The 18,070-nt window shown below is 37.0% G+C and overlaps 1 protein-coding gene across 3 annotated transcripts in view; it reads left to right on the top strand.

Annotated features, from left to right (window-relative positions):
• Positions 1–12,018: 12,018 nt before the first annotated feature.
• Positions 12,019–18,070, top strand: part of PRKACB (protein kinase cAMP-activated catalytic subunit beta) — a 172,457-nt gene continuing 166,405 nt past the window's right edge. For all 3 annotated transcript variants that reach the window (XM_023208698.2, XM_023208710.1, XM_031936728.1), the window contains exon 1: positions 12,019–12,416. In XM_023208698.2, coding sequence (XP_023064466.1) covers positions 12,371–12,416 — 46 coding nt within the window. In that variant the 5' untranslated portion in view covers positions 12,019–12,370. The remainder of the gene's footprint in view (positions 12,417–18,070) is intronic.

Raw genomic sequence — 18,070 nt, 5'->3', positions numbered from 1 at the left:
AAACTTTTTAAGGTGATGACTATGTTCATTATTGTAATTGTACTGATGGCTTTCTGTGTACATAAATTTTAAAAATTATTGCACACTTGAATATGTCAATTATCTTTAATAAAGCTGATAAAATATTAAATACATCAGAAATACTAGAAAGGAAATAAAAAGTCTAACCATGTATGATGGTTAATTTCGGGTGTCAACTGGACTGAATTGAGGGATGCTTCTGGATGTGTCCATGAGGGTGTTTCCAGAAGAGATTAACCTGTGAGTTAGTGGACTGAGAGAAGAAGACCCACTCTCAATGTGGGCAGGCACCATACAATCAGTTGGGGTCTAGGGATGGGAAAAAACAGGGGAAAAAAGAGGTGATTGGTGATTCTCTCTGTCTCCCTTCCTGTTCTCTCTTTCTTTCCGTCCCTTTCTCCTCCCTGGACACTCCTTTCCTGGAGTAGGATACGTGTTCTCCTTCTGCCTTTGGATATGAGACTCCAAGTTTTTCAGCTTTTGGACTCAGCAACTTGCACCAGATGTTTCCAGGGCTCCGGTGCCTGACTGAGAAGCTGTACTGTCAGCTTCCCTGGTTCTGAGGTTCCTGAACACGAACTGAGCCACCACTGGATTCTCTTCACCTTGGTGATACCGTGAGCCAATTTCCCTTAATAAATCTCCTTCCGTTTATCATACTGGTTCTGTTTCTCTTAGAGAACACTGATTAATTCACCATAAATGGGGAGAAGATAATTGCCACATATATAGGCTAGAAAAAGTTAGGATTTAGCAAATATGCAGAGCCCCTAGGAATCAATAAGAAAAATGTTAACAACTCAATACAGAAGTGGATAAAAGTAATGGAAAGAAATGTCACATAAGTGGCTCTCAAACATATGAAATGTTATACAAATTTTTTTTCAGCATGCAAATTAAAACCACTTTTCAGTTGGTTACATTGGAAAAAGTAAACAAGAAAGTATTATGTGAGGATGTAGAACAGTAGGAATTTGTTATTAGCCATTACTGGTGTGTATATAAATTGATACAACTACTTTTGAAAATAGTTTGCTATTACCTAGGAAAATTAAACATGCTCAAACTCTACACACTCTCAGTTTCACTATTAGCTGTGTATCTAAATAAATTATTGAGTGTGTAGGCTTATAAGCAAGAATGCTTATGGAAACATTGTTCAAACAAAAAATATTCTAGAAATAGTCTAAATATCCATTAGCAGTCTAATAGATACACAATTTATGGTATAGTCATACAATTGCATATTCATCATATTATAGACATGTAAAAATAAATGAACTACAGTACCACACTCAACATGATTATACCTCAAAAACAATGCTGAGTAAAAGAAGCAAATTACCTAATTCTTACAAATTCTTATAAATTTCAAAAATAGACAAACTGAAGAGTATATTTTTTAAAGCTACATGCTTAGGTAGCAAAACAATAACAATGACAAAAACAACCCAAAAAACAAACCCACAGCAACTATAAATTAAAAGGATGATTAATCAAATCAGGGTATTATTTATCTTTGGATGGAGAAAATGAATCAGGGAGCGTCACATATGGTGCATCTGAGGTATGGTAATGTTCTATTTCTGGCCTGGATATGGGTACTAGAATTTTATTATTAAATTTGTGCATTTATATTTATTTATATCTATGTACTCTTTTTTAGATGTTCTCTACTTCACAATTTAAGAATATTTCCTACAAAGAATAGGAGAAAGATAGGAACTAGGGGATAGAGACTAATTAGAAGGTTAATGCAATTACTCACACAAAAGAAATCTGAAGACCTGGAGTTATATATTATCTGGAAGCAGGATGGGGGTCAGCATGGATCACTATTTTGGTTTAAATGAGTTAATATCAGTGCTCTGCATGGTATATGACCCAAAGTAAGACTCAATAGTTGTGAGTTTTCCTCCTTCAGCCCTTTTCTCTCTGAGTCCCATACTGTAAATGTATGGGGAAAATATACCAGATAAATTGTCAATACTAATTCAAGAAGTCTAGTACTATCCTAAGTACTCTTAAGTGATGTCTGACCAACCGTGTGTTGGGACTGTTGATCTAGAGCAGTTGAGACTTTGGATGTAAGAGAATAGTGCAGTGGCTCTTAAACTTAAGTGTGCATAAGGATCACACTTAAACATATAAGAATTAAACACACACGTACACAGCAACACACTTTGTTAAAAGGCAGATTTTTAATTGATACATAATAATTGTATATGTTTATGGAGCACATGTGATATTTTAATGCATGCTTACAATGTATAATGATCAATTCAGGGTAATTGGGATAACCATCACCTCAAAAATTTATCATTTCTTTGTGTTGAAAACATTCCAAATCTTATTTTCTAGCTATTTTGAAATATATTAAATTATTAATAACTATAATAAAAAGGCAGATTATTTTGTGTCCACATGAATTATTTGGATTTAATAGGATTGGTTAGAGTCAAGGAAATCTGCATTTTTAAAGTTTGTGGCTTGAAACAGCACAAAATTATCTTACAGTTCAGAAGCTTGGAAACCTAACACAGGTCACACTGGGCTAAAATCAAGATGTGAGAAGGGTTGTGTTCCTTTCTGGAGACTAGAGGAGAATTGGTTTCCCTGCTCTTTCTAGCTCCTAGAGGCTGCCCATATTCTACAATTCTTGGCCCCCTTCCTCCATCTTCAAAGCCAGCAATGGCATTGAGTCCTTCTTACATCTCATCACTCTGACCTTCTCTTTAGCCTCTCTCTTCCACTTTTAAGGACCCTTGTGATTACAGTGGGCCCACAGGGATAGTCCAGGATATTCTCCCTATCTTCACATGAACTAATTAGAAAAAAATTTAATTTTCCTTTTTCATGCAAGGTACCATATACACAAACTGTAGGAATTAGGACATGGACATCTTTGGGAGAGGTATTATTTTGCCTACCACATCAGGTTGACAGAATATTTCTAGTATATTTAATCCAAAATGTCTATGACTTTATAATAAAGTTCACCACATTTTTTTTAGGGGGAAAGGGATACTTCAAACAGCTCTACTGACAAGAAATATTTGTCTTTACTAACACTGTTAAATAAATCCCCTGTAGTAGTGGACATTGTTGTGTGTGTTTTTTGTTTATGTTTATGTTTTTTTTTCCTAAGTGTTCAACTTCTATTCCATCTTCTTTGGTAATCTGCTCTACCACTGATGAGTCTCATGGGACTGCTAATCATTTGCCTTGCTCTGGCTAAGAAGCAGAAATGTAAACCAAGGTAGGCCAATTGAACCGTTTCCTTAGAAAGTGGATTGTAGGAAAAGAAACAAAACTGAATAGCCTTTGTTTTTGTTTTCATTTCATTGGCTGCATTAGGGGAAAATGCCAGGCAGCAACTGCTATTTCAACTCTTTGGAGCTGCCTGGTTCCTGAGTGTGCCAAGCCTGGTTCTTTAGTTTTGCATTCCCTCCTATATGCAGTTACATATTCTTCCAATAAATTTGTTTTGCTTACATTAGTTAGAGTCCATTTCTAGCATGCAGTCAATCAAATTGATATTCCTCTTTCTTTCTTGACTTTTATGACTGCGTTTCCTTGTTCTCTCCAAACTTGTCTGACCACTACAGGCTCCTACTATACCAGACTCCATTTCTTCTCTGTTCTGTAGCTATCTATTGTTAGCTGCCTTTTTTCTCTCTGTATTTTCTATTTCATTCACAGTTGTGGCTTTGATTCTCATATTTATACTAAATTCACAACTCATATATCTTTTTAATTTATTTTTTATTTCAATAGGTTTGCAGGGAGCAGGTGGTATTTGGTTGCATGAATAAGTTCTTTAGTGGTGATTTCCAAGATTTTGGTGCATCCATCACCCAAGCAGTGTACACTGTATGAAATGTGTATTCTTTTTTTTTTTTTTTTTTTTTTTTGAGATGGAGTCTCACTCTGTTGCCAGGCTGGAATGCTGTGGCGTGATCTCGGCTCACTGCAACCTCCGACTCCCTGGTTCAAGCTATTCTCCTGCCTCAGCCTCCTGAGTAGCTGGGATTACAGGCACATGCCACCATGCCCAGCTAATTTTTGTATTTTTAGTAGAGACGGAGTTTCACTATGTTGGCCAGGATGGTCTTGATCTCCTGACCTTGTGATCCACCCGCCTTGGCCTCTCAAAGTGCTGGGATAACAGGCATGAGCCACTGTGCCCGTCCCCCAGTGTGTAGTCTTTTATCCCTCACCCCCTCCCAACCTTTCCCCCTACTCCCCAAACTCCAATGTATCATTCTTATGCATTTGTGTCCTCATGGCTTAGCTGCCACTTATGAGTGAGAACAAATGATGTTTGGTTTTCTACTCCTGAGTTACTTCACTTAGAATAATAGTCTCCAATTCCATCCAGGTTGCTGCAAATGCCATTATTTCATTGCATTTTATGGCTGAGTAGTATTCCATGGTGTATATATCCCACATTTCTTTATCCACTAGTTTATTGATGGGCATCTGGGCTGATTCCATATTTTGTAATTGTAAATTGTGCTGCTATAAACATGCATGTGCATGTTTATAGTACTGAAACACTGTGTACACAACACATAAAGACATAGACATATTTGTACATGCCAATAGAAATACATCTTATAGATTCATAAGACCTTTTTTCTGCTTGTTTTCTGTCTTAGACTTTTAAATTCTTGATAACCTGTTTCACTATTCAGGCAGTTGTCAGCTAAGTAGCCTTAAATTTGCATATTAGAGGAAACAACTCTTAGATGAAAATTAGATAGCAAAATTTACATCTCAAGGTACTGAAAGTCTGGTGTGCTAGTGGGAAATTAAAACAGATTTAATTGCCAATTAAACAAAAATCATAGAAATTATAAAGACCTTTTAAATACACGCACACATATGTATATATGTATATATACACACACACACAAAGACCCTATAGCTTTTACTTCAGAACTTCAGCTGTGAGATAAATACAAATTCCCTGGGTTGCAAAAAAAAAAAAAAAAAAAAAACTCCTGTTAGATCCCAACAGTGGTTTTTATATCAGCGGAAAAGTAACAGCAGATTTAAAGTAGGAAAAAAAGAAAATAGAAAAAAAGAGAACTTAGGGACTCTGTCATTTGCAGGTCGATCTTAGGGCTCTTTTTCCTTAATGTAAATGTGCACAAAGACCATATTACTTCCATTTTACACAAACTCTGGCAAGTAGAGGCACCATAAAACCTAGAGTGCTTGAAGGGGAGTTATTCTCCTTGTTTTCTCCTCATTCTTAGATCATTTGTTTACCACACTTTTTTTTTTTTTTAAGGAGGAATTGAGCTGTGGCCTAGGGCTTTTGTGGAGTGGTTCAAAGTGTTTGCTGCTTGTAGGCAGGACTCCACAGTGTGTCACCACTGAGTCGTTGCCACTGTTTTATGTGTCTCCGTTTTTCTCTCGGGAGATCTGAGCCCTTCCAGATCGGCTCAAAGTATGGAGAGACCAGCTCCTGTATGCACTTCCTGGACAAGCCTTTTTAAAACTAATTTTGTTGGGAGTTCCCTGTAGAGCTGCCGCACCCCAGACACTCCCATGAGGCCCCTGGCCACCCAACGGTGCCTTTCAGGTGGGAGGAGCGAATGCCCTTTCTCTTTGGAGCTGAAGAAATGCAGTCTCTCATTTACCTATGAAAACAACAATTCAGTTCCTCACTCAAATGTGCACCACCAAGCCAAATTGAGATTAATTTTGGGAGAAAAGCAATGGAGAAGACCCTTTGAATGCTATAATTAAATGCTTAAACAACAACTTCCTAAGAGAAAAAAAACCAGCTCAGAATAAACCAAGGACCCTCAACCAAAGGGAGGTGCAGGGCTCAGGAGGACACACGAGTTCCACCAGAGGAGAAGCTCAAAGTCAGGGAGGCTTCAATGGGCCCCTTCTGGTACCTTAGCACTGAGTTTGGGCAACTCCTGTGGGGTCCTGAGTCTTCTCTGAGGCCCAACATGTTTGGGTGCCAAAATATTGTTGACAAAAAAGGTCAAACTGTAAAATATTTTGAAGAGATTCATTCTGAGTCAAATATGAATGACCATGGCCCATGACACAGCCCTCGGGAGGCCCTGAGAACATGTGCCCCACAATTCATGCATTGATCTAACTTTATATTTTCCTGCTGTTCATCATCCCTGTATAGAAGTCCCACTACCAACTCAAACTCAGTATGACCCAAGTTACACATCTCACTAATTTAAAAACCAGTTTTTCCCCTTTATTCCTGATCTCATTATCCATTCACTCAGGATAGAAAATTGATCGAGAGCTCTAAGTCTTTATTTTCACTATATTGGGCATCTGTTGTTTTTGTCTACTCCATATGATGGTTTCTTCCAGAAAATTATACTTATCTCATTTCATGTCAACTATGGGGTCCTCTCTTCATAGGAATGTGAATGTTACTCATACAGAACCAATATGTATAATATACAGGTTGGATCCCTAATCCAAAAATTAAAAATGCTCCAAAAGTCAAACTTTTTGAGCACCAACGTGATGCCATTAGTGGAAAATCCCATACCTGACCTCATGTGACAGGTTGAAGTCAAAATGCAGTAAAAACTTTGTTTCATGCACAAAAATTATTTAAAATATTGTGTAAAATTACTTTCAGGCTTTGTATAAGGAATATATGAAATGTAAATGAATTTTGTGTTTGCATTTGGATCCCATCCTCAAGATGTCTCATTATGTATATGCAAATAATCCAGAATCCAAAATCTGAAAACGTTTTTGGTCCTAAGCATTTTGGATAAAGGATATTCACCTAACTTTATACTATATGGCTGCTGGGAAAGAAAAGGCATTATTGTTTAGATTGTTAAGCTGGGAGGATATAAACTTGTCATGTGGAGAGAGACTGTTTGGCAGAATACAGTCAAATATATGAACAGAATAAGGATTAATATGTAGAGATATCCATCCTTGGATCTATCTAATCCTAAAACCATGTCCAATCTAAATTTTCTAGTTCTGTGACCTAGTCAGTTCCACTTATTTCTTCTTATGCTAGTTTGAATTGGGCTTCTATCATTTGTATTATGCTAAAGAGTCTTAACACTTACCAAATTCTATAGATCTTATCATTCAAGTATCTGACATGCATCCTTTCTTTTTTCTCCCACTGCTGATATACCACCGAATGACTTCCTGTCATTCTTCTACTACAATAGTCATCTTGCTGCCAATCTGTTGTTTCTCCAACATATCCATCACATTACTATTAAAATTATCTTATTAATAAAATGTGGGATTATATTACTTTTGTCCTTAAATATCTTCAAGCTCTCTATTGCATAATAAACAAAGCCTATATTTCTTAATTGGCATTTAAGGTTTCCCCAAATAAATACAATCTGATCTGAACCTATTTATTCATTTATTCACTCATTCAGCAAATATTTATTGAGTACTTACTATATATGAGGCATAATGCTGGATATAGTAGATATAGTGATGACAAAATCAAAATTCTTCCACATATAGCTTACATTCCAGTGGGAAAGTTGCAACTCTTACTACATCTTTCCATAACATCTGGTCTAGCATGGCCTGGGGATAATTTCCATGGAAGCCTCTGCTCAAGCTGTTCTTAGTTCTCAATGATCTTCCCCACCTGTTAAATATCAAAATTCAATGCTAAAATATCTATGATTTAATGGCACTTACCTTTATGTTTCCTAATTGTTTACATTTATGCTATAGTACAAATTTATCTTGTACAATCACTGATTTATATATTCATCTTGCTTACACAAAAACTTCCTGAGGACAGGAAACTGATTTTGTTCATTTTTGTCCCTTTCATAATACTATGCATATAGTACAAACTCCTTATTATTCTATTTGTTGTAATCAAATTTGTTGAATGATTGTCGTTGAAACATAAACATGAGAAAATAGAATGTTACTGAGGATTGGGGGACAGACTTACAGTTACTGAGTGCCTATCATATAACAAAAGTTATCCTAGGTGGTTTTCATAGACTATATGATTTAATACATATAACTTCACACTACAGGAAACTAAGTCAAGGGAAATAAAATAATTTAGATATTTTGTAGATATTTTGTCGTAGATAGTGGCCAAACCAGAACATGAACCCAGGTATTTCTGACTAAAATGCTGAAAGCTTTTCTACCTCACTACGTAACATTCTATTTTGTCACTATCAATCATATAAATGTATTAATAATTTTGTCCACCAGATTCTCCCCTTTTCACCTTGATCACAGATAATCTGATTATAAAGGCTGAGACTCCGTGAAAACTTTTGTGCCATGTTTGATTTCAAGCAAATATTTTGTAAATTTGGGTGTTATTTTTGTCTTACAGGTACATGTCAAAAAATGCAGAACACAACACTGAAATATCAGAGATTTAGGCATAGTTTTGATAAATACACTAGTACAATTAGAATATCCCAAACAAACATAAACTTTTCTGAGAGAGATAATTTCATGTTAAGAAAAAAAGTTGGTTTTGTGGCCCCTCACACTCCTATATATATATATTTTTTTTTCCTTAAAGCTTTCAGTTTGTATCCCAGTCCCTCTGTGAAAGAGAGAAGCTATAATTCCACTTTGGCACTAGGTCATTTTTGTTAATATTCTGGTTACTCAACGAGAGTCAATTGTTTTAGTTTTCCTATCAGTAAAGGAATATCCAAAAAAATGAATACTGAAACTCAGATATAAAAATTCATCATTGAACAAAAGGATTAGAATTATGCCCAACAAGAAAACTTTGTACTGTATTAGAATGATTTAAAACACTTATCGTACTTGTAATTTATTGGCCATAAAATTACTTCCTCATTTTGGAAATATTACTTTGCCCTTTGCCTGGTATTTCATGTGGTATCTTTTGATTTGGTACATACTATACAATAATAAAATATTAGACAACGTGGATGATTATCATCATTCAAAAAATTGTAATTCTATGGTGGTTAAATTCTCACTTGCATTTATTTCATGTAAAATATTATATAAAAACAAAATTAGCTTATCCCTGCTCTGGTTTAAGGAAGCTTATACTTTAAAAGTATGTTTGCTAAATAGTTTTTAATTAGTTAACATCCACAATCATTTATTTGTAATTACAAACAAGTTGTTTTTCATTATTGTTCACTCTTAAGAAAAACAAGTACTTCCAACATACATTGTGTTTGAGGGTGCTTTACTTTAAAAGGACTTGGAAATCAACTTGGCAATATAAGTAGAAACTACAAAATAAATTTGAAAAAATATTTACTAATTTTCTCCCCTTTTCTCACTCATGAGTTAAGAGGTGGTCTAGGAAGAAGAGCGCCAAGGTTCTTTGTTCATAAACCTTAGTTTTCTCGTCTGCAAAATACGGATTTAAAAACCTAATCTTAATGAGGATTAGATTATGTGTTTCAGAGTGACAGCATATAATCTAGAGCTCTGCCTCTTACCACTTGAGTGACCTTGGCCAACTTACTTCACTTCTTTGAACTATTGTTCCACTCATTTGTAAAATGGGGCTAAGATAGTTATCTGGCTTATGTAGGTTTGCAACTACCACTGGTATAATTTTCCCTTTTACACAATGCTGTATGTTCTCAGATTAGCAAAAATATTATATGGAAGGGAACTCAAAAGTATTTTCTCTGAATGAGTCCCTTCTTACTGCATCTGCTTTCCTAGGGAAACAACATAGTTCCATCTCTTTTTGTCTAGGGTACAGCAGTCATTGGTGGCAAAGGATAGAAATTGCCTTATGGAACCTCCAATTATTCACAAATAACTGGACAGTTGAAATTTCTGCCCCCTCCAGAATGTTAAAAAACCAGTTCATAAAACATACTCTTTTAGATGCTACATAAATAACAAATTTCTATAGAAAACTCTTCTAATAATGAAAAACAACTTGTTTGTAATTACAAATAAATGATTATGGATGTTAACTAATTAAAAACTATTTACCAAACTATACTTTTAAAGTATCATCTTCCTTAAACCAGAGCAGCAGTAAGCTAATATAAGAAGCAGAAAAAAGTGGTATAAAGAAAAAATAAAAATAGCAAGAAATTTTAAATTGCTGATCACTTTTTCTCTATCATTAACAACTTATTTCCTTAACCAATAATAAAGTTACATTGAGAAAGAAGGGGAGACAATTTGTAAAGCTGAATTTTTTGCTTTACTTATTGATTTTTCAGGCATAGTTATATTGTATCCATTTTTGTAATAGCTCTCAAATGTCTCCTTTGTAAATTAATGATTTACTATGTAGATGGCAGCCCTCTTATCAGAGACCTAGAATTCAAAATTATGTTAAAGTGCCAAATTATGCACACGACCACTCTTTTATCATTAAAGCGGATTTATTTAAAAAGATATACATTTAAAACTCACCCCAATGACAGTAGTATGAATATTCTATGATACTAGAAAGATTCCCTCTAGAATACAGAATATCAAAAGTTGTCTTTAATTGATATACATGTGGTTCAGTGCTATTTATTGAACTTTCTATGTATGGAGGGCAAAATAACATCCACAACACAAAACCAAATGGGATTGGAGATGACATTGTTGTGACACTGTTGTATGCCGACACAAAACCTCACATCATCTAGTCCAAATCCTTGCTTCACTATTTTTATTTTATTTGAATTGAAACCCAGAAAACAATATAATACATTTCCTCGAGACGTATACTCACTATGCATCTATCTCTTCAAGTCAATGGGATTTCAAATGGAGAGAAAGCAATTTACCACAACATCCACAAGTTTTTGGTCAACATTAGAGACAAAGGATCAGATTTTGGAGCCCAATTGCCTGGGTTCAAATCCTGCTTCCACCAGATAATAGCTGTGTAATCTTGGTAAGTCACTTCTTTGTGCCTTAATTTGCTCGTAACTAAAATGATGACAGTAAAACCACATCTCTCATAGGGTTCTTATGAGGAGCAAATGAGTTACTATTCGTATAGAAGTTGTAATGCAGTATACATTAACAGAATTGGCGATAATAAGAAGTTTACTAATAATCTTATCACTCCATTTTTTGTCAGTAATGAAAATTTTTTTAAAAGCCAGAGAAATTTCAAGTCAACAGGTATTCATAAAACACCTACTACGCCTGGTGCCTTGGGAACATAGAATAATTTGGAAGTTACAGTCTATTTTGACTTTGTAGTAAGTGGAAAACACAGAGCAAAGTTCAATGGAACATGCAACCACAAAAATGGTAGAGTGCCACATAATTTACCTAAGTAAAGCTAACAGCAAAATCAAGTATTCTAAGATTTATATTAATAAAAACGCAACTAACAGTTGGGAATGTATTTATTTTCAGATCTACACAGAAGTTGCTAAATACAATGCTGTACATCAACAGAAGTTGTGCAGAAATAGAAAAATTTTCCTTTATCTCCACCTGGGAAGTCTGAAAACATAGGGCTTGTGACTGGAGCCTACTAACCGCGAGGACAACGTGGTGGGCTCAGCGAATACCTCAATGTGCGAGGGAATGAAAGGCTCGAACTACGACCGTGCCTAGGGACCAGGCTTTTCCTGCTGCCGATGCAGACAGCAGACCCAGACCCAGAGACCCAGAGACCACCCTTGCGCGCGATCTCCAACGCGACTCTTTTTCGGACCTGGCGAGGTGAGGAAAAGGCAGTCTTTGAGTGAGGAGCCGCTGCGTGGCGGGACACAAGGAAAACCACCCGAGCCGCTGAACAGTATCCCGCGACTCCACTCCAGGTCACCGGGAACGCCAGGCTGAGGAGGCACTCTGCCTTCTGCAAAGCTAGCGGTTCCCACTCCACTTCCCACTATCTCAGCGATGGGCATCCGAGCGCTAGACCGGGACACCGCGGCGGAGGAAGAAGTCAGCGAAACCTCAGGCCCCAACCCTGGGCTCGGCCAGCTAGGGGTCCACCGCCCGCCCCCGGGGTCCCGGGCCTTTACGTCACTTCCGGCGCGCGCGCCCGCCTGCGAAGACAGTCGGGCCAGGGCCTAGCCCGGGCGCGCGGCTGCCCGGGGGCGCGCAGGGAGGGCGGGCCGCGCGAAGGGGGAGTGTCTGCCCGCTGCTGCTACTGCTGCCGCCGCCGCCGCCGCCGCCGCCGCCGCCGCCGCTACCGCCGCCGCTACCGGTGCTGAGGAGTTCGCTGGAACCCTTTCCTCAGACCTGGCCCCGTCTTCCCGCCCTGACTCCGGGCGCCAGCGCTAGGCGCACTTACCGCTTTGACGGGTGCAGAAGCGGGAGTTGCCCCAGACTGTGGAGTGGCGGGCACGGCCCCAGCCCCCCTTCCCCTCCCTGACCCCTTCTTGCCATCGCCCCAGACATGGGGAACGCGGCGACCGCCAAGAAAGGCAGCGAGGTGGAGAGCGGTGAGTTGAAGGCCGGGTCTGGGTATCCGCTGGGCGGGCCGGCGCGGGGCACCGAGGCCCCTCCGGGTCGCAGCTCCTGAGGCCGCGGGCACGGGCCAGGCCTAGCAGCGGCCGCCGGGAGTCGTTCTGGGGGCCCGGGGGACCAGCTGCCTTCCTCCTCCTTTCCGAATCCCCAGCTCCGCGTTGAGGGCTGAGTGCGAAGGGCCGGATGTGGGGATCCTGGGAAGAGCGTTCCCTGGGATTCCCTTTTTCACTCTAGCGAGGAGGACTTGCACACATTCTGGAACACTTCCCCAAATATGGTCCGAGGAAAGAAGTCCCCAGTGCCATCCCACCCCTGCTTTCCCCCCTCGCCGACTCTTTGGGAGCTACAGGTAGTGGTGCTGTGGGTAAGGTTGGCTCTTCTCCCTCCATCACTTGGGTCCAACCCAACCTTATCACGAGGCGGGGGCTGCTAGTCTGGCTCTACGCAAGTGAGGCTAATCCTGAGTGAACAACCCTGCCTTAGAGATCCTTCATCTCTTCAGATTAGGAGTGGAAAACATAATGAGACCAAACAGCAACTTTATCCATTAGAGAAAAAAGCCAGGCAGGTTTGCCTTTTCTCTAGACATTCTAGGATCTGCTACAATGCCTACAATGCCTGTAAAACTGAAAGGTCATTCAGAGTGGAAGTGCTTCCAGAACACGGTTAATTTCTTCTGAGAGCTGAAGGTGCGGGTACTCCACACTTTGCATCAAGCAGTAAAAAATCATGAAAATGGAATTTCTGTATGGCTGTGAGGTGTGTGTGTGTGTCTCTGTGTTTGTGTATGCATGTATACACATGCATATATATGTGTGTATATATGTATCAATCAGAATGGTCGTGAAATAAAACTTGGTTTGCCTTTGTAAAGTTCATATATTTTTATGATTCAGAATGGCCAAATAACAGATGGTATTTGTTATATCACCAGGAGTGATTGACATGTTAGCACTTAAAGTGGGCCTGATGATGTTAGTTTGTGTGTTACTTGTAATGTTTTCATGGTTGTAACATAAGAATTAGGCTAATTTTATAATTTAGCATGAAGAAAATAGCTTTTTTTCTGTATTAGTAAAGTAGAATTCATTTAGAAGGATTTAGGCATTCATTTGGTTTAACACAAATAGATCAGATTAGATGGTTTATGTTTCATCAGTAAAGTTTTGGTATCAATTTTCAGGAGCTCCAGAAAAGTTCGATGAGCTATTATATAAACTATTTAAGAACACACAGTATGTCATACAGAGATCTAAAGAAACCAGTGTAGAGGTAGAATGTATGTTATTTTATTTATTTATTTTTGAGATGGAGTTTCGTTCTTGTCGCCCAGGCTGGAGTGCAATGGTGCAATCTTGGCTCACTGCAACCTCCGCTTCCTGGGTTCAAGTGATTCTCCTGCCTCAGCCTCCTGAGTAGCTGGGATTACAGGCGTCCACCACCACACCTGGCTAATTTTTGTATTTTTAGTAGAGTAGAGACAGGGTTTCACCATGTTGGCTAGGCTGGTCTCGAACTCCTGACCTCAGGTAATCCGCCCACCTCGGCCTCCCAAAGTGCTGGGATTACAGGCGTGAGCCACCATGCCCGGCCTTTGTTATCTTTTTAAAATTGCGGAAATATAGTAACTAACTGTACAGGAAGTATAAAGAATGCAAAAAGCATAAAGAATTATTTGTACCTTATAGGTTGTCATTTTTCGTGTTAATTTAAAACTGTATTAACTTAAAACGTGCTAATTGTGTTACAAAAGAGTGTTTGGAGAATGATCCTATTGGTAGTTTTCATTAGCAAGTGCTGATCTGTATGATGTTTATATTTTGGATAATGATAGTAGACTCTCCTGTGACCTGTATATTTTTTATTAAGTTACCAAAACAATTCTCCCTTAGACAGTGTTAATTTGCAACTCATAGCTGTGAAATAACCTCGGAATATTTACTGAAAACAGAATGGAAACTTCAAATGTTTATCTGAATATATTTAAATTATTTCCATGAATAAATTCTTTGCTATGTTTTAAGTGTTAATGACAGTCTAGTACTTAAGTATATTAGTCAGCTTTTTGTGTAACTTTGTTTATGGAAACAAGGTCATTATAATAGTTTAAAAAACTGTTGTGAAGTGACCAAAAAAAATAGCATGTTATGTGTCATAGGGAAAATTATTTGAAATGTCATGTGTTGATTAATGTTTGTAATTTCATTTGGAGCAATGTTATCAGGTATATGTTGCTGTTCTGTAGTAAACAAAGAAATTGTATTTTAAACTTAATGAAAGAACTCTTATCATACCTAACTGTTCTGTGTATTTTTTTAAAGAATTATTCTTGAAAATTTGTTTTTCAAAACTTTTAGAAATATATGATGTTACAGATCAGCCTGTACAATCACTCCTTTTCAAAGATCCCGACCTCTGAAGAAGCTGGAGTTGAGATCATACTGTTAGTAATAACCGAGTAAGGAATAGAGTCTGATACCTGCACTCCATTCAGCATCACTAAATAATCAATTAATACATTTATTTTCAAAATATTCACCAAATGTTTTAGTTTCAATTAGAGACTGTAAGTAAAAGCTAAAACATGTTACTGTCTAATGGGTAACTCATATATATAAGAGTTACCTGAAAGGCAAAAATACAAGTGCTAACATTATGGAAAGTGGAATTAGAACTCTGAAAATTGCTGTATGAAAATGTTTGATTTGAAAAGTTGATTAAAAATATCAAGTCAGTTAAGATTTCAGGTTCAGTTAGCACTAAGCTTCAGAAAGGCAGGTGATTCCAGAGCTTAGTTCTAAAAATATTCCAGAAGAATGAAGTTAGGCATAAAGATAATTTAGAAGGGTCTTGGTTAGCTTTGACTATCTGGTGCCTGTATTATACTCTACTGAAACTGGTCACTCTATTAGAATTAACATTTTCTGGGGTAAGACCTAAAGGCTAAGTGAGATTCCATCTTTATCTCCACAGGTTTTGGAGATAACATTAACTTAGGTACCTGTTGTTCTGCTGTAGTGAATTAGGAAATTGTATTGATGTATCTCAAAACTTAATGAAAGAATAACTGGTGCTGTTATATACATAATAGTATATAATAGTGTGTGTTTTTAAAATTACTCTTGAAGATATATCCCTTTTAAAATTTGGACATAGTTATTTAAACATCAGCTAATACAGAGAAACATACATTTTAGAAATATAAAATTCTCAGAGAAGTTTTAAACTCTTGTCAGTTAAGTTTGTTTTACTTATCCAGTCTTTTACCTTTTACACCAGCCCCAGTCACTAACACACCAAAAAAGCACGCTACTTCTTTTAACCTGGGAGGGGTTTTTATTTATTTCATTTTAATAAAATACTGTACTTCTAGGTTGCCTGTTGGGCTTTGTGTTATACATTCATTGCAAAAATATTGAGGCCCATGGGTGAAAAGTGTTGGTAGAGATTTGAATGTAGATTCTTTCATGACTGCAAGTCGTTAAGTTACCATGTGACCTAGTGTTCACATATGATCTTTGAATGTTTTCCAGAGTATCTCTCTGTCCTATGGATTTGAAAGTCAATAGAAATTAATCATAGAAAGCCACCAGTAGACTAGGTTCAACAAAAATTTTTTGAGGACTAATATGTGCCAGGTTATCTAATGCTTTCCATGTATAAACTTTTACTTAATCTTTTTAACTGTAAAGTACTTGAGTTATTCCTTCATTTATGGATGAGGAAACAAAGGCTCGGAGAGCCTAAGTGACTTACTTAAGGTTGCATAGCTAGTAAGTCAAGAAGCAACATTTAAATTGAGGCAACTGTAACCCCAGAACCTGAAATTCTAACCACTTTGCTGAACAGCCTCTTTATCCAGTAGAATAGCCAATGCTAAGACACATAGAATAGCTTAGACAATTATAGCACGTTTCACTTTTCAAACATGGCTTTTATTAGGTGTATTAAAATCTTAAGTGAAAAAGATTATTTTTTTCTTGTACCATCCTCTGGATTCAGTTTTATCATCATCTTTTCAGATTCAGTATAGTAGAATTTCAAATTAAACCACATAAAACTAATTTTATTTACTTAAAGGCTTCATTACTGCAGTACTTATATTTATTTTTTTCCCATGTGTAAATGCATACTTTTCCCTTCTTGCCGAATAGTCAATCAAAACATTATTATTGAACTTGTATTACCATTTTAAAAGTATTGGCAAATTCTCATTTCAGAGTAGCACTGTCCAGTCAAACATTCTGTGATAATGAAAGGGATCTCCACCTATGCTGTCCACCATAGTAGCTACTAGCCACATGTCTATTGAGCAGTAGAAATGTGAATAGTACCACTGAGAAACTGAATCTTTAACTTATATGTGGCTAATTAGTGTTTGGTAAATTGGACAACACAGGTTTAGGACATAGCTGTTTTTGCATTTAATAAAAACGCCAACCCATTTTTCTGTCATCTTGGTTATTTGTGGATCCTTACAAGTGTGTGTAGATGAATGGAATGATGCATTTATTTTTTCTCATTTAAGAATTAACTTATTTCCTCAGCATTTCCTCAGAATAAGTATTTATAAACTTAGTGAACAAATTATTATAGTTCAATAATTTGTGTATAATTTATTAACTACAAAGTTGAATTCTTTTGGGGGCTGTATTAGAATTAAAATTTTGTGATTTTTAATACTCAATCTCAGCGAATATTCTTTTATTGAAAAATTTTTGTAGATTTAAATGTTGATGAGCAATGTAGTGATTTCTTATATCTTACTTAGGTCTTTGCACCTTTCAATTATCAAAGGAAAATCAGTAGCAGATATTTGTTCCAATTCAGTAGAATGCAGAGGTACCTGGGAAATCTTTCTTGGGTGTAAGACAAAAAAAGTCAAAACAATCAGTTATGCAATTTTGATGGTAAATACATATGATCTCATCCAGTTCCATGATTTTGTGATTCTGTTTGTGCGGATTGTCTACTGTATCAAATTATCTCATGTTCAGAAACCATTTTTCCTATTTTCCTCCTCAGTGTCCTTCACTTAGACTGTAGACAGATTGTTGCTTTTTCATTGCCAGCAGCAGGATAATTAGAGGCATGAAAGCCAGCTTAGAAAAGTAAGCCATGGCTGAGTGACAGAAGCAGCACGTGAGAAGGTGCTAGGTAAGCCAGGATAGCTATTAAGATCCTGTTAGATAATTAATAGTTGACCATAATTCATTTTGACATTCCATTAAATTAATTTTTAAAAATTAGTACAACTTATGAAGTTATATATCTTGGTGATAAATGTTTGTATACATGGGTGATCAAATTCTCTCAGATTAATAAATCCTAAATTTTTAGTGAAAACCATTGTGTTAAATAGAAAAGTGTGAAATTTATAAAAGGTAAATGTACTTAGGTCAGTATCTCATTATTTTGAGTATTTAATCTTACTTTTAAATGTATTCCTTCAAGAATGTCCTATATAGTTCTTTGTTCATTGCTTCATTCATTCCTTTATTCAGTACACATAATCGAGCTCCTAAAATGTGACAGACTCTACACAAGACTGTGGGAAGGAAGATTGAATAGGCCGCAGTACCTGCTTAGGGTGCCCATATTCCAGAGGGGGAAAGATAGACATGTCAAC

Source organism: Piliocolobus tephrosceles, chromosome 1, assembly GCF_002776525.5.
Source record: "Piliocolobus tephrosceles isolate RC106 chromosome 1, ASM277652v3, whole genome shotgun sequence".
Lineage (NCBI taxonomy): Eukaryota > Metazoa > Chordata > Mammalia > Primates > Cercopithecidae > Piliocolobus > Piliocolobus tephrosceles.
The sequence above is the reverse complement of the archived record's forward strand: the minus strand, read 5'-3'. Positions and strand labels throughout refer to the sequence as shown.